Source organism: Ceratotherium simum, chromosome 11 (genome assembly GCF_057802395.1).
Source record: "Ceratotherium simum simum isolate JZ-2026a chromosome 11, ASM5780239v1, whole genome shotgun sequence".
Classification (NCBI taxonomy): domain Eukaryota; kingdom Metazoa; phylum Chordata; class Mammalia; order Perissodactyla; family Rhinocerotidae; genus Ceratotherium; species Ceratotherium simum.
Genome location: NC_141910.1, coordinates 74,810,334 through 74,833,695, shown reverse-complemented (window position 1 = coordinate 74,833,695; position 23,362 = coordinate 74,810,334). Strand labels below are relative to the sequence as shown.

Here is a 23,362-nt window from a genome sequence, read left to right as displayed (position 1 = left end):
CCTCGACCCCCTCTCCTCCCTCATTTCTGGCACATCACAGAGAAACCTGGAATTTAGGAGACCATTCTTTTTGTGTTAATGTAAAGTAGGATATTTTCAATATGCCAGCCTTTAACAGAAAATCACCACCAGACTGGAGGAGTCCAGGCCGTGCCCTCCCAGCTCCCTCCCGCTCTTGCCCTGCCCTCAGCGGACGCAGGAGGAGGGACTCAGAGAGAGCAGGAAGGTGGCAGAGGTGGTCTGCTTGGGAAAGGCGAGTGTCCTCAGCATTCCTGAGGCAGCAAGGGCCCAGGACTCGTCTACAGCTTGGATCACAGTCACCAGACTGGCGATTTTTCATTCCTTGATGTTGTGGAACTTGGATTTATCATCAGAGAAGGTCTTGAGTGAAGAACAACTTGAAGCTCCTTTAGTGTCCTCTGTCTGTACCTGTGTGTGGTCTTGGTGAGAGTGGCCAGGAGCTCAGCCATGGGAGGGAGCCAAAGGCCCCACCGTCCACACTCACTGGCAGGCATGGATATGGTGGTGGTGGGGCCAGAGCAGTGGGCATTCCACGGGGCAAGGACCGCTGGGGTGGAGCGGGGTCTGCCTCACCTTGCTTCCTGATCTAACCCTGGAGAGCAGCTAGTGATCTAGCCTATGAGACCAAAATGAAACTTAGGAGAAAGTTAGTTGTGTGCCCTCATTAATTACGGTTTCTTGGGTACTTGCACTGTGAAAGCCTGTCCTAGGTCTTGCAGGTATACAGAGTGAGTGAGGTGAAGGTGGCCCATGGATGGAGCCCACTGCACAGTCCCTGGTTAAATCCCAGCTTTCTCCTTACTGGCATGGGAAGGAAAGTGACTGGGCTTCCTTGAGTTAGTTTTCTCATCTCTAAAATGGGAACCATACAGATCTCAGGGTGCTGTGGTTGACTTCACACGTTTTTGTAAAAACTATGTCAGCTCAACATCAGATAGGCAGGATGAATAAAGGTTTCCTCCTCTTCTTTGACTCACAAAGACTACATTTCCCAGCACCCCATGGGTGGACTATATTTCCCAGCATCCCGTGAGCCGACTTCATTTCCCAGCATTCCACAGGCCGACTTCATTTCCCAGCATTCCACAGGCAGACTACATTTCCCAGCACACCACAGGTAGACTACACTTCCCAGCATCCCACAGGTGGACATCATTTCCCAGCAACCCACAGCCCACAGCCCACTACATTTCCCAACATCCCACGGGTAGACTACACTTCCCAGTGGCCCTTGCATTAGGTGATGCTGTGGACTGGGTTCTGCCCAGGGGATGTGAAAGAAGTGGTATGTTCTCCTCCATCTCCCCGGTGGATCCTCCACATTCTTGTCTTCTCTCTGGCTGTGGAAGGGAGACAAACCCTTGGAAAATACACTGAAGCTGGCAGAGCCTTTCTCTCCTGTTCTCAGGAGAGAACAGGTGGAAATGGTCCAGGTGGAAAAGGTTTAAGAGGGTCTAGGAGGTGATTTTTAAAAAAAATTTATTTTGGTCAAGCCCTATGAGAGAAGATATGACTTCTAAGATTATTTATTTATTTTTCAGTGTTAGAATCGTGACTTTAATTTTGGAGAATCTTCCTAATCTTACTTGAAGTGGAGTAAGATTGAAGTGATGGCAAAGAAGTATGTTCAGCATCCTTACATAACAAAGAAACAGGTTCAATAGTTAAAGACATCCCTCTACCCCATTCCCTCCCCTCAGCCTGCATCGCTCTCCTGTATCTGCTGGCTCCACGATGTGCCTGAGTCCTCCCGCCCTGACCCATGCCTGCTGAGGGTCTTTCCATTGAGGTGGAGTTGAGCCTGCAGCCCCCTGAGTCAGTTCAGACCCAGGCCGGGCATCCCCCGACTTCCTCTCTCCCTGCCCGTGCACCTAACGCCTCTGACCGTGGTCCTGGAATCTCGCATCTCTGGACCCTTCACACACCTGGTGAAACATTTGTGTCTTTGGTGACACCCCAGGTCCTTCGATCTGCATCTAGTGAAAACAGCTTCTCCCTATTTTAACCACAACTCTGATCAACCTTTTAAAAATGTGTTGTCACTGATGCATAAAAGCATTTCTTAAATGCTGACACCTGCAGGCATGAGTGAGGTGCTGTGGAGATGCGGGGACTCAGAGGAGGTCCCCATGCATCAAACAGGTGGTTACAACAGAGCATGACAGAGTCTGCCGTTATTCAGTGATGGGCACGAAGGGAAGGGACCACACCACCTGGAGAGAGCAGTCAGGGCAGTTTCATCAAGTTGATAGAGAGGATCAGAGTCGAGAAGAGGCACAGGGGAGGGGGGCCCTGGGCTGGAGCATCAGGCTGCCTGGGGTTGAACCCTTGTCACTTACAAACTGCATGACCTTGAGCAGTTACTTAACTTCTCTTTGCCTCAATTTCTAATCTTTAAAGCAGGGATAATCATGGCACCTGTTTCATTGGGTTGTTATGAAGATTAGGAGGGTTAATATGCAGAGGTGCTTGGTGCACAATAAGCCCTAAGTAGCATCGAGCAACATTATTCCAAAGGATGTGGGGGCATTTACGGGGCAGATGGGCAGCTGGAGAAAAGGGAACTCTGGGTAATGCGAAGGTGGAGGCATGAAATACTAGGATGCGTATGGAATCCTGGCAGCTCAGAGAGGCTAGCTGAGAGGGTGAAGGGGGGTGGTCCGGAGAGACGCAGGGCAGGGTCGAGGAGACCTGTGGGTGCACGTTAGGAATTTGGATGTGGTCCCAGCTTCTCTGTCCTTCCCTACCCATCCTGGACCCTGCTCTTTTCATCCTCTCAACCACCAATGCCTTCACATCCCCATTATTCATCACTCAGCTCATGGCTTCCTTTCACATACTCCTGAGGATGGGCATCCGCCACCCTCCCTGAGGCGTCTGCCTGAGGTGCCCGCTCACTCTTAGCCGTGACCTGACGTCTGCGCTTCCTGGGGGGAAGGCCTTCTAGAGCAGCATTTCCTCACTTACATCCTCACTCATCCTTTTGGACCTTCTCGTCCTTGGTTTTCTCGCCTCCTCCAAGATCTGGCCCCATCAAGTCCTGTGCCCGCTCTGTGTCATTAGTTTCCTTCTATCTCCTGGTTTCTTCCTTCAGATAAGTAACGTATCCAATTTCTCTCCTCCTGTGAAAACCTCCTTGCTCCCAACCCCTTGCGGTTACCCCTGAGTGCTGTTCTCTCGTCTCATCTAAGGTTCCATGGTGTCACATCCTCCTCCGGGACACCTTCCTGCAGTCCTCTGACCCATCTCTGTCTGCTTTTGGCACCTGGCCCCCTCTAACCACTCCCCGAAGTGACTGTGGTGTTCCCGATGTCTGCGCCCTCGTAAATCTGGAGTCCAGTAATCACTGAAACTCTCTCTCTCCCGGGCCCTCTCTGCCATTCTGTCCTGCAGTCACCTTCTCCTCTTGGAGACGCCTCTGCCCCGTCACCAGCCAAACACTGCCTGTCGCATATCTGTCTCTCTCACGGCCTCACCCTGGTCCACCTGTCCGTTAAACGTTAGTGTTTGCCCAGGTGTCCTTCCTGCGGCTCTTCTCACTCTGTTCCTGGTCCCTGGGTGGCCATGGGGCCAGTTTTGACCCAGATGTTGCTGACTCTTACATTGCTCTCTCGAGACTTCCAGCTGCCTGATGGACGTTTCTACTTCAAAGTCTCAAAAAACCTCAAACCTACATATTTAAAATGAAATAATTATCTTTTCCCACTGTTATGGACTGAATGTGTCCCACAAATTCATACGTTGAAGCCCTAACCCCCAGTGTGGCTATCTTTGGAGATGGGGCCTCCAAGGAAATCATTAAGGTTAAGTCAGGTCATGAGGGTGGGACCCTGATCCAATAGAGTTGGTGCCTTATGAGAAGAGACACCAGAGAGCTCTCTCTCTCTGCCACTTGAGGACACAGGAGAAGGTGGCCGTCCACGAGCCAGGAAGACAGATCTTACCAGTTACTAGATTTGCTGGAACCTTGATCTTGGACTTCCATTCTCCAAAACTGTGAGAAAATGAATTTGTGTTGTTTGGGCCGCCCAGTTTGTGGTATTTTGTTATGGCAGTCCAAACAGGCTAATGTGCCCATTTTTGTCTAAATTTACCTCTTTTCCCATATTCTTCACTGGTAGCATCACCACCCATGCAGTTGCTCAAGGGCTTGGCACCCTCTTTCCTCCAGCCTTCACTCACTAGGCCCTGCTGGTTTTACTCCTAAGCATTTCTCTAATCTTCTGTCTTTTCTACCACGTCAAAGATCCAGCACCATCTTCCTGTGTGTGGATCACGAGAACTGTCCCCCGCCTCCCTGCCCCGTCAAACCCTGCACGGCCACCAGGATGGTGCATGTGAAACATGGACTCGGTGCTTTATTCAAAGCACCCTCGTGCAACTTTCCTCCCTGTGGTGAAGGGCATTCTTTCTCCAAAACGCAGCCCAAGTTTTCCTCCTGGTAGAGCCTGTCTGCTTAACCGGGTCTGCCCTGGACGTTCCTCCTCTCTTCCTGAGCTCCATCCTAGAGCCGCGTGCTGGTTCCTCTCTATCCACAGTCTCCTCTAGACCACAGTCTCCCTCTTCTCTTAAGGGCAGAGGCTGTGGTACCCAACTCTGTCAACCAGAACCTAACACGGGGATTGGGGATGCTGTTGGAGGCGGCTCCATCACTGTGAGCTGCATGGAATGAGGGCTGACCCACCAGTCAGGGACTCGGGACAGAGGGTTGGTATGGGTTGAGATTTCTTTGGGAATATACCTAACGGGTCTCAGTTTCCTAAGATGCCCTGTCTGATTTATCTGAGTCTAAAATCTGTCTTTCCCATACATCCTGTCCCTGATTTGAGCATTCATCCCATTTGACCTGCCTTGTGTGCGGGGTCCTCCTGTAAGCATGTGTCTTTACTGTGAGGTCCTGGGCCTGGGGAAGCTGAGGGCTGCGTCTCACTCGCCCTCCCACGGCGGGTGTTGTGCGTCGTGGATGCTTGTGGAATGGAAGGGAAGGCGCTGCATGCACCACACAGTGGCTGTGCTGGCTTCCCCAGCTGTACCGAGCCCTGTCCTAGGTTTGTGTGAGCTGGGACAGGGCCTGAGGAGTGTGCCCCCGAGCTGTGCCGTCTGTCCTGCAGCTTCCTCAGGGATACAATCGGTGTTTTCTATAACGACTTCTAACTGTCGTTGCGGAATTCCCTGGCTCCTCTCTCCTGGGCGTCTTGATCCACCTCTGCTCATTGGCCTCGTTTGGGAAGGGCTGGCCTTTTGTGTCTGACCTGAGAATCTCAACTTAGCTGCTCCTATGATTAATATTGCTCCGTCCTCATGGCGACGAGAACAATGTGACTGTGCATCTGGGAGCCTGACGTGGTCCTTGGCACCTGGAAGGGCCCCCTGTCCGGGCTGCTCAGCCCTGCTGGGGCCTCCCCGCCTCTGCGTGCTGCTCACAGCTGGCCTTCACTTAGTGATGGGGACGAGCCCTGCGGGAAGAATCTGTCACCCTCAGACATTCGAGAAATAGCAGAAATGGATTTATCCTGAAGGGCATGTATTTTTAAAATGTGCTGCCTATAATTAGAAAAAAAAGAAATTTATTATTTTTTATTATGTGAGTGTCAGTAGCATGTCTCAATAGAAACATTTTCTGATTTATATGAGAAAACATCTGGTTTTGAAAGACTTAGTCTTCATTTTAAACACTGCTTTTCTAGAACGACCTGGCCTATCCTAAAGATAAAATAGGACATTTTCTATGTGCTTTCCATCAGCTCTGCTGAGGAAACAGGCTGGGAGGAAGTCCCCCCACCTCACGTGTATGAAGGATTCACTGTGAAATGGTGGAAGCGACTTCACAGCGGACGGGGACTGTGGGGGCCCAGAGCTCACGGGGGCTCTGGACGTCCTTGAAGAGGATGTGGGGTGAGCGTGTTCAGTGGGACCCGAGAGCCACGGATGTGAGTTCCTGCTTCATCTACTGTTTTTATTGACACCGTTAGAAGGCAATCCTTCATCATCTCACTAGGTTGTCACAACTTGGGGAAAAAGAGAAATAAAACAGGAAATTTCTGTGTCAGTCTCGTCCTTCCTTCTGACTCTGAAGCCGCTTTGTTTTCTAGCACGTGGCGTTCCAGGAACCTGCATCTCAGCACCAGTGATGTCTTTCCTGAGGTGCCTGACCGGGGCCTGAAGGTTTGGGAGAACCGCTGGTCAGCCCTGGATGGCAGGGCAGGGCGGTGGGCCGAGGAAAGGGAGACCGTATAGACCCCGCCGAGCTGTTCCTGCCCCAGATCACTGCTCTTACACCCTCAGGGAACAATGTCGTGTCTGCCCAATGAAACAAGTGAAAACCTGTTCCACGGGTAGAAACTGCAGGTCAACATGCAACGGGATACTATTCAGCCTTAAAAAGGAAGGGAGTCCTGTCGGAGGCTACAGCATGGACGAGACTTGAGGACACTGTGCTGAGGGAAATGAGCCGTCACAGACGACGAATGCTGTGTGATTCCCCTCACATGAGGCCCTGAAAGTCATCCCTTCTGCAGACAGAAGGCGGATGAGGTTCCCGGGGGCGGGGGAGGGCGGGGAGTCAGTGTTTAGTGGGGACAGAGTTTGAGTTTGGGAAGATGAGAAGAGTTCTCTGGATGGATGGTGGTGATGGCTGCACAACAGTGTGAATGTAGCTGATGCCACTGGACTGCACACTTAAGAATGGTTAAGATGGTAAATTTTATGGTATATGTTTTTGACTACAATGAGAAAAATGCAGGTCCACTCTGCTCATGGCCCTGCTCATTCCGTTCACCCCTGCGCCCCAGCCCTGTTTTTCCTCACGCACAGACATATTCAGACCCTACGGAAGATGGGCTTAGTCACCTGACACCAGTGGGTTCAGAACACTCGCCTACACAGCATCGATTCCCCTCTCCTTCCTCAGAGAGGACTAAAAGTAGAAGCCAGACTGTCCTGACTTAGCTTTCCCAGTGAAATAAAGTATCAAAGCCTCTGCAGAGCTCTGCCAACCGAAAGTAGGCCCTACCTGGGATTCCATCGCGAGACTGGAGTGGTGGCCCTCCCAGCTCCAGGTCACGTTGAAATCACGGAGACCAAGGCCTCAGGCCCTTCCCAGCATGGCTGGTGGGGCGGTCCTGGGGCGGGTGCGGTCATTCCCTCACGCCCTGGACCTCTGTGGCTCCTCTAGGGGCCCGGGACCCCGGAAGGGAGCCTGCCTAGCCCTGGGGCGCCACAGGAGGGAGGGCAAGCCCACAGCGCTCTGAGTGACTGGTCTGCAGACCGTAGAGCGAGTCGATGGGGATTCTGGGAGGGAGAGACTCTTGGTCTGTCAGCTGTGACTGTCCTCACTGAATGTGGCCTGCATGCTGGCATTCTGTCCAGCCTGTCAGGACGAGGGAACCATTTGGACCAACTGCCCTCTTCTTGCCTGAGACCCCGGTGATGTGCCCTTTGGAGAAAAGAAACAGGGAAGAGGCCAGAAACCCAGAGAGGCTGTGAGTAGCCTTTACAAGATCGCCTTGATATTTGTAGCTCGGTGTCAGACAGGGGTCTTGGGTGAGGGCCCAGTGGCATTTGGGGAGGGAACAGGGCATGGTCCCAGGGGAGACCTCCTGCCCCGCTGCCCAAGGCTGGGACCCAGGGCTCCACAGATGCTCCATAGCCCAGGACACCCAGTGATTCCCCAGCAAACGCCTGTCTCCTGAGATCGAGAGTTATGGAAGCTAAAGTGCTTATGTCTGATCAGACAAATGGAACTTGTTTCTGTGTCAGATTTGCAAAGCATGTACACCCTTATTCCCACGTCATATGGACAGGGTTTTAAAAATTGTACTGATAGCCAAAGATTTAAGACAGCAGGAACTTTTGGAGGGCATTTTGGCACTGCCTGTCAAAATTTAAAAACTAGCGTTTTTGCTTCTAGGCCTGAATCCTGAAGACACTCTTGCCCAGGAACACACAGACGTCTGCGGCGGGGAGCCTGTCGCAGAGTTCCTGGTGGCACACACGTCTAGAACGGAGACGCGTGGCGGCGCGCTAGCGAACACACTAGCGGGGCAGGAGACGGCAGCTCGGAGCCGCGCTGGGAGATCTGCCCATGTGAGGACAACGCCCACCGCAGGCCAGGCCTGGGGACTTACAGGTGCAGGGAAAAGGCCCTTGTCCTGGGCAGATACCTAAGAAACATCGCGATCTATTTGTATAAAGAACAAAAAACCACGGTGTGCGGGTGGGGTTGGCGGTAGTCATGTGCCTGGGCGCAGACACGTCTGCAGGGCCGTGTGCGTCTCTATTCAAGGGCTCTCTCTGAGCAGAGCCCCAGGGACCGCCTGCCTCGGGAAGTGAGCTGGGAGGCCAGGGCCGGGAAAGGACATCCTTTTTTTCCTTAGGCCTGTTTATTCCCTTTGGATTTCCTACCTGAGCAGGAATTCCTTTTACATATAATTAAAAAAATATATTTCTTAAAAAACATTAAGGCTCATTGTCACATATTCCTGAACACACCGTCATTCCTGTGGTTCGTGTATCAACTTTTGTTCATTCTGTGTTGGGGATGGCTTTACAGATGGAGGCAGGTTATGCGGTGTGTGGTTTGTGCAGCAAGTACCTCGGCAGAGAAGCGGAAAGGGGGAGCTGTAAACCCTCCAGGCGCATGGCATCTTCCCTGCACCTGCGACAGTGAGCTTCCTCCTCGCGTCCTCCCCAGCTTGGTGTCCACAGAGCTGGGGCACCAAGCCCAAAGGGCTCGACTGACCTCTGTGACTTGTCTACACCACCCATCCCAACACTTCTATGATGAGCCCGCCGCATGCCATGTGAGTAGACAGAACAGGCCTCTTCTTCTAAGACAATCTAGTCGCATGCATCTCTTTTTAAATTAGGCAAATAAAAATAAATGGGTTGACTGGCTCTTTTGGAAATTTCCTGATCTATCTTTGGCCCAGGCATTCAACATGAGGCCCCTGTGTCAAATACCACCCTCTTTCCTCAAGGGTGGCCGCCCGCAATATTCAGTCAAAACGAATAACTAAAGCTACAGATATGCGTGTGCAAAATGAAAACCTGTTTCTTATTGTGGATCCTGATCAAATCCATTGAGAAACCGCTGTCCTGATGTGTAGATGTGATGGAACGAGTTAGTGCTTTTCAGAATAAATTTAAGGTTTTTTCTTCTTTTCCCACGCCTCAGCATGCCGTTAGTTTGATATCACAGTTTCCCGTCTTTTCTTTCTCGCCATGGGTGATGAATTAGGAGCTGTGAGCGCTCACGTCACACCAGCGAGACAGACCGCTCCCAGCAGAAGTGCCCGGGCCAGGAGGCAGACAGGGGCCACTCACCTGCGGTGCGTGAGGAAACTGCCGCTGACATGCCCCGACCCGTCGCAGCCCGGCGTGGGGCACGACATGCCCTCCGTCTTGACCGACTTCCAGGAGAACTGGGAGCCATTGAGGTACCCGTCCTTCTGCCTCTTGGCGGCCAGGGGGCACCCGGATGCGCTGCGGTGGGAGGCGTACTTCCCGGTTATGTGGCCCTGGCCGTCACACCCGGGAACGGGACATCTGGGTAGCAGACAGATGGGACACACATCATTATTGTCTGGCCGTCGTATACCTGGGGGCCTCTACAACAAAGTCAAAATAACCCGACATGAAGGACAAAACCATCGCTCTACTCAAACAGAAGGAAAAGAAAGAAAAAGTTCACTAAAGACACCACCTAGGGGGGCCGTGGAACATTTCAGCCTCGCAGAAGTACTTGATCCACCGCTGATAAGACGAGGCTGTTCTGGAAGAGAACGTCTACACTTTGTGAGGAATGATGGACAAGGAAAAGAAGATCTAATTTGTTGTAGCAAGTGAGATACAGGTGTCTGCTTAAAAGACAACACTTTTGGACAGAATCACAGCTTTTATGGTGGAAAAATGCAAAGTCAATGGGAAATTGCAGAATTATTTTTAAAAGATTATTTTAGAAACCTGTGTTCTTCTCAAGAGGTGGAGCTAGAAAACATTTATTTGTTTGGCTGTGTTTTCTGGAGGCCATACAACACCTCTCCAGAGAGGATTTTAAGCCAGAGAGATGGTATTCAGTCAAAGCTCCTGGGGTAGTGTTGGCGCACGCACGCTGCGCCATCGCTGCACTTTCTTGAATAAATGGAAGACTCATTGGCTGGAGCTGAAGTTCAGCACGTGCTTCTGAAACGTCCCTACCACGGGTTACAGCAAAGGGCCGAGGACACAACCAGAACCGCAAATTTTCATTTTAATGAATTTTGTTGTGTTTTAATCAAAATTTTTCTCCAAAGACATCGAGTGAGATTAAAATTTCAGGAGGATAGCACCAGGTTTATGTGATGGATTTCTGAGGCCCAGGCTCACTGGGCATCGGTTTGGGCAAACACCTGAGTGAACTGGGGGGGGTGTTCTCGCCTGGGTACCCATCGGTCTCAGTCCTGCCTTGGAGGAAGGCAGAGTATAGTTAAAGGATTTTCACAAGCCAGAATGTCAGCAAAATGTTCACTTTCGGTGTTACGGTTAATACCTTCATATACTCTCATGTATCTGCCTTTCCCAGTAAATTAACTGCTTTTTCCACCCTGGGGTCGAGGGAAATGTCCTGTGTTTGGTTACTCAGAACGTCAGATGGATGGACATTCGCTCATTCCATCACCTGTAGTCTAGAGGATGCTTCTGGCCCACTAGCAGGTGTGCTCTGGCTTTTGGTTTAAAGGGTCTGACCTTGCAGTTGACTGACACCTAAAGCCCACACAGACCTGTGGCTCCTCCGCACGGCGGCTCCCTGGAGTCCCCTGAGCGTGTGCCCCACCCCACCTGCTGCCCTGCCCTGCTTCCTGTGCCCCACGTACCTGATGGGCTCCTGGTCTTCCTTGTCCTCTTTGCTCTGTGCTATTCGGATGCCACTTTTCTTTGCTCTCGGGCACCCTGAAAGGCTGAAGAAGAACTGGATTTCAGAAACGCCTGCACTGTTGGTTCTGCAAACTTCCTTCACCAGGGATGGGGCTGGACTCCATTCTTTCCAGAAGCTGGTGCTTCTCGGCATGAAAACAACATCCAGAGGAGGGTCCCCCATTGTGTGCTCTCAGCCCATAGGCACCCTCAGCCCCTGCAAGGACACCAAGGCTGGGCGGGCCAGGGGAACTAGTCAGCCCGTAGAAATGGAGGCAGGCAGGAGTTGCCAGGAACGAACTGGGGAATGTCTTGTTGAGAGAGAGGGAGGATGGACGAGCACACAGAAAAGGGGGCACTGAGAGGGAGAACATGCACCTCCCTGGACCTCCTTCCTGGGGCTGCTTCCCGACAGCCAGCTCCCAAGCCCTTCCACGATGGGAGGCAGCGATACGCTGGTGATCTGTTCCTGTTTACCTGAAGCACAGGCTTTGGGGGTATCTGCAGAAGGTACAGCAGAAGTTGAACTTGCCTATTTTATTTAACTTTGAAATTTTTGGAAATAGAGGCTCGCATTTATCTAAAGGAAATTTTCCAGCCAGAACATATATATGTGTATTTTTCGATTCAACAATAGGCTAACCACAGGCTGTTAGGCTATTGAATATATATATATGAGGATATGTAGAATAAATGGGATTCTTTGCTAAGAATTGAAGAACCAGAAATTAGGTGAGAACCAGGTGCCAGACCATTTCCCGGGATGCCCCGGGATGCGTGGAAGTGGAGCCCGACGGGATGCCCAGCTGTGTCCCAGGCGGGATGTGGCGGCTGTCCCTCGTCTTCCTGAGCTCGTGGGTATGTCTTTCTCTCAGTTCTGGCTTCTTTCTAAGCACGCTGATTCTCAGGCGGAGGGCCTGACTCCTGGAGGGAGGGCTGTTCCCCGTCACCCTATCACTGCCCTCTTTCCTTAGCGTTTTCCCAAGTTGGTGCAGCGGCCTGGCCCCTCTGGGGGGAAGCAGCACCCCACAGGCAGAGGGTGGGTGCAGGGGTCTCGAGGCGTCCCAGGGCCTCAGCGAGGGGCTGACGAGTGTGGGCCCCCAGCCGGCCCCCCAGCCCCGCGGGCCCTCCCTCTGCACTGTCACATGTCCCAGCCCTGCTCTTGTGGCCTGTCTCCCTTTGAAAACAGAGAAGACACAGCAGTCTCGATCCGCTCCCTCTGGCCACCTTCACGTCTCTCCTCCCTTTTATGGTAAAAATTGGAAAGCAGAGTCTGCACTTTCCCCCGACTCCTCAGCCCGCCGCACCCCCTGCTGTCTGGCTCCTGGTCCCTCTTCCATGAACACTGCTCTTGCCAGGGTGCCCGGGACATCGAAGCCAGCGGACACTCTTAGCCTGTATAGCATGACCATCTGCAGCCCCTGAGACGGTTCCTTCCAGAGCCAGTGTCTCGTCTTGGCTTCTGTGATTCCCGGGTCTGGAAATTCCTTACTTTCACCGGCCGCCTGCTCTGCCTGAGCTGACACTTCTACTGTTTACCCGGGTGCTCTGTCAGGCCCTGTCCTTCGTCTGCATACAAGGCTGCCCGCTGCCAGGCCTGCCTCCAGTGTCCGTCCATGACCTGCTCCCTGTGTCCGGCACACTGGCCTCCGCAGCTTCTGCCTGCTCCCAGTCCCGCCCTGGGACCCTAGCGCTGCTGACATCGTGCTCTGTCTGCTCGCCTGTTCCCATGGGCTTGACCTCAGCTCAGGTGGGCATCCTTCCAGAAGCTTCTTTGCCCTGCAGGCCGTTCTGATGACCAGTTCTGCGAGTTCTCCGGTGCCCTGGTGTGCTGGTGATCGTCCCTTCACCGATCCACACGATCCTCTAAGTTGTTGGTTCCAGGAGTGTGTACGCCGTGTGTGTGTCTACCTTTCTTTCCCTAGTTCCCAGTCCAGGGCCTCGCACAGAGTAGGTGACAGCTAAATATGTGCTGAGTGAATTAGTAAGTGAATGGACGAAGGAGGAATGGTGGGAATTACACATCCTGCCCCAGGACCCTGTCTGTTCCTCCCTCTCCCGGGACAAAGAACTCAGTTGTCGGGGAGAGAAGCCAAAGTCCAGGACTCCATCCGGGAAGCCCGGCTCGCCTCTGCTCTGCTCTCCACCTTCTCCCTCTCATCGCCCCCTGGACTTGGGAGTGAGGGGCAGCTCTGGGGCCTCATGAGACCTGGGCTGGGATGAAAATAAGTGAGAACAAACCAAAACAAAACAAATAACAACAGCAAACCTAGGTCTAGACCTGACTCTGACAGTAACTGACCTGGAGACCTTGACCTTGACACAGGGGCTGGGCTAGAATCCTGGAATGCCTCCTGTAGGGCTAGGAATTCCACAGGCGGCTTTGCCAGTGTTCTGGAAAGCTGGTGTGTGGGTTAGAAGAGGCACCGTCCTCTCTGTGTGTGCGTGTGGGGTGCTGTTCCCACCGCCCCGTGAGAAGCCCGTGTACATCCAGCAGGCGTGCTGCTCTTGACAAGGCCCCCCCACGTCCTGGGTCCTCGCCCTGCTCTTCTACCTGGGGCCCCTGTTGCCAGCACGCGGCACTATCCCAGCCCATGTGCAGTGGTGGCCCGGCTTTCCTGTCAGCACTGATGTCTCCGCAGCCCAGGACCATGGGGTCTGTTCTCACTGGCAGCATTTGAGTGCTTGGGCCTGTGGCTTCATCCCACTTACTTCTTGTGATCTCCACGCTTGATGGAAACAAGAGAACTGTCCCCACCACCAGCTGAGCATGGGGACCCCAGGAAAAATGGAACTAAGCATTGATCAACATCTTAAAACTCTTGTTTCCTGCTTAAACCATGGGCAAGAAAACCCGCTGTCCACTACCGATGCCAGCATGGAGCTTCTCTACAGAACTGTGATCTGGCGGCCTTTCCCCAGGGTGGCCCTGGGTGAGAGAAGCTCACGAGATGTGGTATCAACAGCACATTGAAACGTCCCTTCTGCCCCTTGTCAGCTGTGGAGAGCCTCAGATGCCTCATCTGTGTGACAGGGTGGAGACTGTAATGCACGGTCTTTATGAAGCCACGGCGTTGGCTTGATCTACAAGGTGCCCGCAGGGACAGTAGTCAGTAATTTTAGATCCTCTCCTTCCAACATTCGTCTCTATTTGTGATTCCTTCTTTAGGGTCCAAATGTGAATCCAGCAAAGTCACTCAGCCTGTGTTCTCCTTCTGGTTTGAGTGACATAGAAATTCACTCTGCAGAACCTCAGACGGTGACGTGTGCTCAGAGGTGGGGGGAGCGATTCCTCCCCGGGGCGTCTGCTCAGGGCTCCCGGTGGGAGTGAGTATCTTAGTGTTTGGACCCTCCTGTCGTTGCTAAAAGTGTGATTCTCTTTCCACTCCACTGAACTTCCAGTGAGTCGAATAGCACCGGACACTCCACACCCTCATCTCTCCTCTAGCCCTGCCTCCTCTGCTGACCTGAATCTCAAAGTTAATGCGTTTAAACGGAAATTAACGCATGCTGTCTGGGGGCTTCTTGATCTCAGATAAGGGTATCACCAGTCACCCATCTGTCCACCGGAATCTCGGGCACGCCCTTGGCCTTTCTGTCCTCACATTCAGCCCGTCCTTCCCTCCCGCTTCGTTGCCGACGAGCCTGTCCTCACATGGGCCCTGCGTGAGGGCTGCTTCCATCCAGCTGCTCCCAATCTTCTGGGGATGTTGCTGTTAACCTGAAAGTGCACTCTCAGAAGCCTTTCATCTCTCAACAGTGCGTTCTCTGTGCTGAAAGCCAGCCCTGCCTCTCTGTTATTTGGGTGACTTCCTGGATCCTAGAGAATTAAGTTTCTCTTAATTCCCCATATGGATATAACAGGACTCCCAACACAAGTTTCATCTATAGCCACTCCCATATGCTTACACCCGAAACTCCAACCAAACTGAACTATTGATTTTAGTTGTTGCTGCTGCTGCTACAAGGCTTGTTCTAATGCTGTTCCTCCACTTAGAAAACCCTTCTTCCTCATGACCTCCTAGCGACTCTTACCCAGCCACCCACACGCAGCTCAGAGGTCACAGCCTCTCTCTGGCTTTCTCTGACCCACGCTCCCTGGTCAGAATTAAGACCTACCTTCTTTATCATCTTTATGCTTTAATAACTATATCTGCATCTGTATCTCTATCTGTATCTTTAGCTCCTAGCACATATTATGTGGTCAATAAATATTAACTGCATTTACTAGGTTTCTAGAATTCTGGGCTGACATTTGCGATTATGTTCTAAATGATTAACAGTTTCCTAGACAGAAATTGTACTTTCCACAATTGGGTATCATTGATGCAGGGGCTCATTATGTATCTGCATCTTTATATGAAAATTTAAAAATTTTGGAGACATCATTAAGGCTTTTAGAATTCTTGCCTTCTCTGGGTGGGGGAAAAGGCCCGGGGGTGGAAAACGTGGACAGCTCTCAGACAGCTGAGCATTCACAGAAAGTTGAGATGTTGGGCTCTTAGCATGGGCTGTGGTCGAGGGAAGTGTGCCTTGTGGCCTCCAGACCTGAAATGGTGCTGGGATGGTCACCGCAGCTGAAGCTTAAAGTCGAAGGAGAAACTGCCCGGCACTGACCCTCTGGCTGAAGAGATCTGCAGTGGGTGTGAGAGCTGGTGCCTGGGGATAAGCCAGAGCCATGCCGAGTAGGTCCTAGGAGTCACCTGGTGAGCAGTCACCTGTCCTGATTTTGTGACTAGGACCCAAGACCCTGGAAGGGGGACTTTCTCACTCCTTGTTGGTGTCTGAGCTTCCTCAGGCCTATTTTTCATTGCCTCCCTTAGTACCTGGGGACTTGTCCGCTTCTCAGCAGGAAGGCCTTTGAGGTCCTTGTTTTGACTTCTCAAAGCACATTGGAACTGAGGAGCAGATAGAGATACTGTCAGACCCTTTGCCTGTCGTCCTGGAGGCTCACATTTTGCCCATTATTATAAAAGAGCAAGAGAAGACGCCCCAGGAGAAACAGGACTTGAAGTGTGGATCACGTAGGATCTCGTGCCCTGTTTCTTCACATGCAATTAGGAGAAAAGTCATATTCTCATAGGATATTGAGATTGTATATGTAAAATGTTCAGTAACGCTCTGGGTCCACAGTAAGTGCTCAATAGATACTGTTCTTTGTTATTAGAGAACGCTCCGGAACCCTAGGGCTGTAGCTGCTCTGTAACACTGGGAGGGTGTCCAGTGGGAGTCAGATTCATGTAGCATAATCATTTGTGAAAACTGCAGATGTTACTTCTACGCTAGAGCAACAACTCCAGGCCTGTGTGTCTCTGGCTGTTTATAGGTGGGATGATCTAATCAGAGAAAACCAGGGGCTCCTGGCAATCCTGTGTGGTCAGACCACGCCGAGAGGTCACTGTAGCAGCACGTCTGACAATTGCAGGAAAAAGCCAGCCTGGAGAAGGGTCAGGGAAAAGTATAAAGGTGCCTGGAAATAGGATCTTTGAGGGAAAGCTACAGACATGGATTTTCGCTCTTTGAAGACCAGGAGACCCAGATACAGTCTGGCAAGGACTGTGAACTTTATGAACACCTTTATATGGGCTGGTAAACAAGGTCTCTGTCTTCACTGAGGACAGAGGGGAGAGCAAGACATTTGATGATGAGTTTTTTTGATAGAATCATATTCAGTCAAAAATTATTGACTAAAGTGAATTTAGGAAAGTTTCAGAGATGATGTAGAAACTGAAAGACCACACCACCGTTAAAACCAAAACAAAAGCCAGCACAACCCAGATCCCACCTCGGGTGGGTTGGGTGGCTCCTACTTTCCCACAAGGAGCTGACTGCATGAACTTCAAGGGCCATTTTGGGCATGGAGTCCACAAGAAAGGGTGACATTGGAGGCAGACAGCATGAACTTGAGTTTCATCTCGCTATGTAACCTCTCAGAGTCTCAGTTTCCTCTGGTGCATAAAGAAAGGAAACTGCCTAACACTCAGTGTGGCTCTGCAGACGGCAGAGGAAAGCACACTTTCTTAAGTTCCCAGGGTTGTGCCAGGAGAAAGCCGGTTCTGGGAGCGGCAGCTAAATTAGGGAGCAGTGAACATCCTGTAACCGAGACAAAATATGGATGTGCACATGTGGCCTGAGAGGGAGGGTAAGATTCACAGATGGTCACAGCTGCTCAAGGCAGGTCTGTGGCCCTTAACGCGTTGAGGGTCCTTGTTCTGACTTCTCTTCTCACTGGAGCCCACGGAGGGGCATGAAGACACCACAAACTCATATAACTGACTTGAATTGTGGTACAATTTAAAAAGAAGTCTGAAGAAACACCCTCTAAGTAAAGTTTTCTCTAGAGTTTCCATATAAGTAACATCGTCTCATGTTCCTGGGAAATGGACAACAGAAGATTAAGTCTGAAAGAAGTTTCCCTACCTGTACATATGACCATCAAGAATCAACAGACTGGGGAAGTTTGCTTCTGTCTTTTGCTAGTGGCCAATTTACACAAGAACTGTTAACTGAGTGTAAGACTTTTGCTTAACAAAGTGTTCAACCTCATTAACGCTTTTACATAAGGGAAGTTATTACTAGGATAAGTAATATTACAATGTACTCTACTTTTAATATGCTAAGCCCCCATAGAGCTGTATGTAGTACTCAAATTTGCTGAAAACAAAATCAAATTCACTTTCCAACTCTATACATTAACCCTGTATTATTTACTCCAGGCATAGATCATAGCTTAAATCTAAACTTAAATTATATTTCACTCACAGGTTTATGCTATATTAATATCCACCATTCTAAGATACAAGTTAAATAAAAACGTTTAAACTAATCACGAATAAATTTACATGATGCCAAACCAAAAAAACATCTGTAGAAAAATAGCCATTTGCACATGAAATGACTAGTAAATATTCCCTTTAATTGTGCAGACATTATTAAATGCTGGAAGTTCTGGTCATGTAGGACTAAGACATTTATTTTCCAAGATAAATGAAAATGAAGAGTAGAGTAGGATGTGCTTGACCTTTTATATTTAACTAGAGTTTTTATTTTTTTTTGCTGAGCGAGATTCACCCTGAGCTAACATCTGTGCCAATCTTCCTCTATTTTGTATGTGGGTCACTGCCACAGCATGGCCACTGATGAGTAGGGTAGATCTGTGCCTGGGAACCGAACCCAGGCCGCCAAAGTGGAATGTGCCAACCACTAGGCCATAGGGCCAGCCCCTGGAGTTTTTTATTTTATTTTATTTACTCTAACGCAGTGGTCCTACTCTGACAATTCTTTCTGGAGGTGGTTGCCCTTGTTCTACGTTCAGAGTATCCTGGCTGGCTCTGGAATGCCTGGTAAAACCAGATGACCATCACAAGTCTTCTCCTGACCTTGTGGTCTGGGGCAGTGGCCCCGTGAACGTTTGGTGAAGTCTGGAGACCTCTGTGGTTGTCGTAAATGGGGCGGTGGTGTTACTGGCACCAATGGGTGCAGCCAGGGATGCTGCTCCACACCCTGCAGTGCACAGGGTAGCCCCACAGCAAAGGACGATCCAGCCCCGAATGTCCACAGTGCCCAGGAGACAGCCCTGGTCTAAAGGATGAAACCTTTTCATCAAGCGAGTATGAAGAATCCTCCCACAAATCACTTCATTTGGTTGTCCTTGTGGCATTCATAATTGGTGCTTTTCAGACACGTGCTGTTTGAACGGTGCCCCCAAACGGTCAGAAAGTGAACGCAGAAACACGTGACTTGGAGTGGGATCTTAGTGAGGAAACGACCCCCGTGTGAGCTCTGTCCCCAACCCAAACCATGCCCGCCAGCTGTGAGCGTCCCCTGCTCTGACCACTGGGGTCTGTCACTTGGCTGGCCATGTGATGTAGATCCGAACGATCCACTCTGCTGGATCTGTGCAGACCCCCTTCCTCTGGGGGCGGTGGGCTGGCTGTTGATACTGACACTCGCTCTAACTGCCCCAATTCTCTCTCTCTCTCTTTTTTTGTGGGGGATGCATCTAAGCAGAAGGGCTCCTCTACTTTCGGACTGCCCACTTTGTGAGAACGCAGCTTAGTTGCCAGATGCAGCACTGCTTTCCGTCGTTGGAGACGCCGCCTCCAGTGGATCTTCACACAGACACGCTCTGGTCCTCGCCTTGGCACTGGCTTGTTGATCCTAACTGAACATGGCAAGAAAGTCTTGCTCCTGTCCACTGGGTCTGGATCCACCTTTCTGTAGACATCACACCATAAGGTTCTTTCAATCCACTTCTGACACAGGGAGGGCCTGGCATAAAATAGGCGTTCGTAGAATATTTACTGAATTTTTGTTATCTCACATGACTGAATCTCCATGCTGTATTTTAGACACTTCCTTCTCTTTGGGAGTGACAGTGCCTCGAGTTTGTAAGGGAAGCATGTCTGTGTGTTCAGCTCTGCTGACCTCTGCTTATAATAACCGCACAGCTCTGTGGCTCAACTCTCAAGAAGTAACAGGTCAACTCTCAGTGGTGTTGGAATGCTTGCCTCCCCATGACTGTTCTCAGGGGTCCTGTCGTATACCAGTGAGGGTTCTTTTCCCTGTACTCTTTCAATTTAGAAAGACGTGCTACCGGGTGACTTTACCAGTGTTTCTTGCAGATGGAGCCAGTTGCATGACAAATGAGGTAGCAAAGAGGAGCCTGTGGTTCTGGAGCTTTCTAAGTAACATCCCATGAGGACAGTGCGCTTTGTGGTCTATGAGTCTCTAGACCTTAATTTACCATTGGAGTCGAAGCGTGCCCTTTGCAATATTCCCGTGGAGGACGGACGGTAAACAAGAAAGAATGAAGAGAAGAGCAAGCACCTTCACGTACCTTCGATGAGAAGCGTAGTTGCCAGTAATGTGCCCAGAGCCATCGCAGCCAGGGGTGGGGCACCTACAATCAGAAATGCAAACTGGGTGATTCACTTGAAAGAAACAAAATTCCCTAAACAATTAACTTTCTTATTTATCCAGAAAGCAAACTCTCTTTAATGCTTAACCTCCCACGTGAAAGAGGCGACATGGAGCGGGAAGCTCCCTAGCGGAGTGCGTGGGAGCGCCCGTGAATCACCACCACCAGACACCACCTTGACTGCCTTCTTCCTTCCAAGCACAAGGACACTTTCCAGAAGGATTGTGAACTTGAGGAACTGCCTAGGATTCAACAGTCTCTGGAGCTTCCTTGGTCCCTAGGTGTTTACTCCAGAGTCTCTGTTGCCCCCAAATGTCTCCTGTGTCTTTCCCTTTTTGTTCCCTCTAGTCGCGTGGAGCCCAGGTACAGCAAGGCTTGTGGCTACACTGTCCATAGAGGACGCGAGATTTTCACATGGAGAGATACACACAGCGGTCTGAGAGAGGAGCCTTCGTCTAAACTCCAAACACCAGCACTACAATGGGCTCCCGTGCAACTCACTCCTCACAGCCTGGCAACCGGTCAACCCCCGATCCCGATGCAGCCGCCACCTGCTCCTGAACTGCGGGAAGCTGGGCAACAATCCTCCAGACCACCGCTGAGCTCTCAGGTGGCTCTGATGTCCCTTAAAATCCTGGTGACTAACTGACTTGAGTAGAGCACAGCTCTCCTGACCCACCAGGTCCAGTCAGCTGAGATGCTCAGGTTAGTTCACGGCACCTGCGCTGCCTCTGCTTAAACCTGTCCAGGCAGCTTCATCTAGGTGCTTAACCACCACACTGCCATTGCTCCAATGGAGACAACGTTTTTAAAAAAGAGTTTTGTAATTATTGCCCTCCACATGACTTCTTAAATATGCCATCTCAAGAATAATCAGGTGTCCTGCAAAGACAGCTTCACTTAGTTACTTCAGTTGCAGTTGTACTAGCAGGAATGTCAATATTAAGAACAAAAGTTAGGAAAAATTCTTCTTTCTTTCCATTAAATTTGCAACTCTCAAACAATGACAAGGATCAATCGATGCAGTAAGTGATATCACCGCCTAGGAGCAATGCACAGATCACGCCTGTGCCCACTCTGCTCAATGAGCACCTGTGTTCCTGGTAAGGACAAAAGTCACAAATTTTAAACATGTAATAAATGGATACTGCTTCTAAGAGATTTCAATTTGTTTTCCACTTAGAAAGTCACCCTGGATGTCAGATGCTGAGACCAGGCCAGCAAATGACTTGCTTAGAGATGGACTGGCTCAAGGTCAGACGAGAGCCAGGGAGTGAAATGGAAAGACATGACTCTAGAGGAAGTTCAAGTGTGTGAATGCCGTATTTGGACACTTGGATGTGTAAACAATTTTCGGTATTTAGAAATTGTCTAATTCTCCTTTACTTTTGAGAAAGGGAACATAATTCTAGCTCTCAGGGTATAAAAATTGATATTTGTCTTATCATCTTAAAGGGTAAACTTTAATTTATAGCCTGTGCTGTGGGAGAATTAGACAGTGCATGAGAAGGGAGAAGAGAAATCCTTCCTGTGCCTAAGAGAATAAGGGTTTTTAAAATAGGAGTTTGAGGCAGAGCAATGGGATGTTTAAAACAATATCTATCAATTTTCTATCATCTATCTACCTATCTATCTATCTACCAATCTATCATCTATCTACCTACCTACCTACCTATCATCTATCTATCTGTCTACCTACCTATCTATCATCTATCTACCTACCTACCTATCATCTATCTGTCTATCATCTATCTATCTACCTACCTACCTACCTATCATCTATCTATCTGTCTATCTATCTATCTATCTATCTATCTATCTACCAATCTATCTATCATCTATCTATCTACCTACCTACCTACCTACCTATCATCTATCTATCTGTCTATCTATCTATCATCTATCTATCAAGAATAACAAGCCCGAATTGGATTATTAAGTTGATTTTTGTTAAGGTAACAGCAGTTATGTACACTTAAAGTTTGATCACAAGACTATTCTGTCGATTGCTAAGTAATTATTTTCCAAATAATGACTTAAATGACTGAACGTAAATAGCTGACTTCCCAAACGACACCTTATGTGGATAGACCCCAATCCCAGAATGTTCCCAGAGGGAGAAAACTTGAAAGTGATACAAATCATTCTATGTAAGAAGCTAATCTTCATGCAAGTTTCTGTTTGAAAATGTATCAAGATACAGGAATGTTCCCTACCAGCCAATAAGATATAGTTGGCCTTGCTTTTTACTCAAAAAAAAAATCCTTAAACTTTTCCTAATTTAAGCACTTAGTGCAAATTTATTTAAAATTTATTCATTTTAACATGAGTAGAAATTTTTTCATATGTCTTTTTTTGGTGGGGGCAGGAGGAGGTTGGCATATTCTGTTCAAATTTCAAGTGAGGCATTATAACCACAGTAAAGCAAATGAAAATCAGATCTTACTAATTATAAAAAAAAGAGAGAGAGAAAGATTTTAGGAGTAGTTTTTGTATGTTTAAGCCGTTTACAAATGTATCATATGATAAAAAAAAAAGGTGTTTAAAATGTCCTTTATCACCATGAAAACAAACAAACAAAACACTGACTTGGCTCATTTTCGGAGATTTCACTGTGTTGGGAAAGAAGAAAACATTCCCAGAAAGAGATCTTTCTTTCTTACAAGGTGTGTTTTTATTTTCAGGGTTTCACGTCAGGCAGATGGGGTCGAATCCCAGGTCTGCCCCTTGCTGGCTGCGTGAATCTGGGGACGCGGTTAATCCTGCTGAGATTCATCCCCTTCCTCTGGGGCTAAGGCCCCCTGCTCATCTACGTGATGAGGATGAAAACAAGGTGAGATCCTCAAAGGGCTTGCCCTGTGCTTGTTTTGGGGAGGTTTACTTCCCTTCTCTCCTCCTTGCACTCAGTTGATGCTGAAGGAAGTGCCCAGGCCCAACTGCAGTTCGAATCCTCAGTTCTCCTGCTCCGCACAGGGGGAGAATGTGTGCGCGGAGGTACCCACTGCATTTCCTTGTTCGCTTCCCCCTGAAATCAGCAGCTCCTGGTCTTTTCGAGGGTGGTAATCGGCTTATTTATCTTTAGGTGGTGCTTCTGGCCCACCGAAGGCAGCCCAGGATGGTTTCTCAACTATTCTTTCTTCCAACAGCTCTAGGATTCATTTTTATGTTACTGTTTAAGACTTGAAGGCTTTTTTAAACTCTTAGATTTACACACAAATTTCCTAGCCTTAAGAAAGAAATCTCAACATTCAAAAACACAATTTTCTGAAGTTGGTGAATGAAAAGTGATTATTTATCTAACGAAAGGGGTCTTTGCTTCTCAGATGGAGCCAGCTCCAGGACCCTTGATAATGGGGCATGTAAAATCGATTTACCCATCTAAGAGCACATCTTTTCCATGAAGGCAGGCCCATGTGGGATAATCAAAATCCCCTGTGGATAAAATCAGACAGTAGCACGTGCTACACAGCTTGGGTGTTGAAATGGCAGAAGCGATTGACTGGGTTTCCAAGGAAACCCTCTCTGAGG

The 23,362-nt window shown here is 49.6% G+C and overlaps 1 protein-coding gene across 6 annotated transcripts in view; it reads right to left on the bottom strand.

The window, feature by feature from the left end:
- The window catches only part of MYT1L (myelin transcription factor 1 like), a 161,740-nt gene that overhangs the window by 28,460 nt on the left and 109,918 nt on the right, over nt 1–23,362 (bottom strand). For all 6 annotated transcript variants that reach the window (XM_087436432.1, XM_087436436.1, XM_087436437.1 and 3 more), the window contains exons 15-17: nt 19,754–19,816; nt 10,875–10,958; nt 9,346–9,567 (exon numbers count right to left, since the gene is read on the bottom strand). In XM_087436432.1, coding sequence (XP_087292558.1) covers nt 9,346–9,567; nt 10,875–10,958; nt 19,754–19,816 — 369 coding nt within the window. The remainder of the gene's footprint in view (nt 1–9,345; nt 9,568–10,874; nt 10,959–19,753; nt 19,817–23,362) is intronic.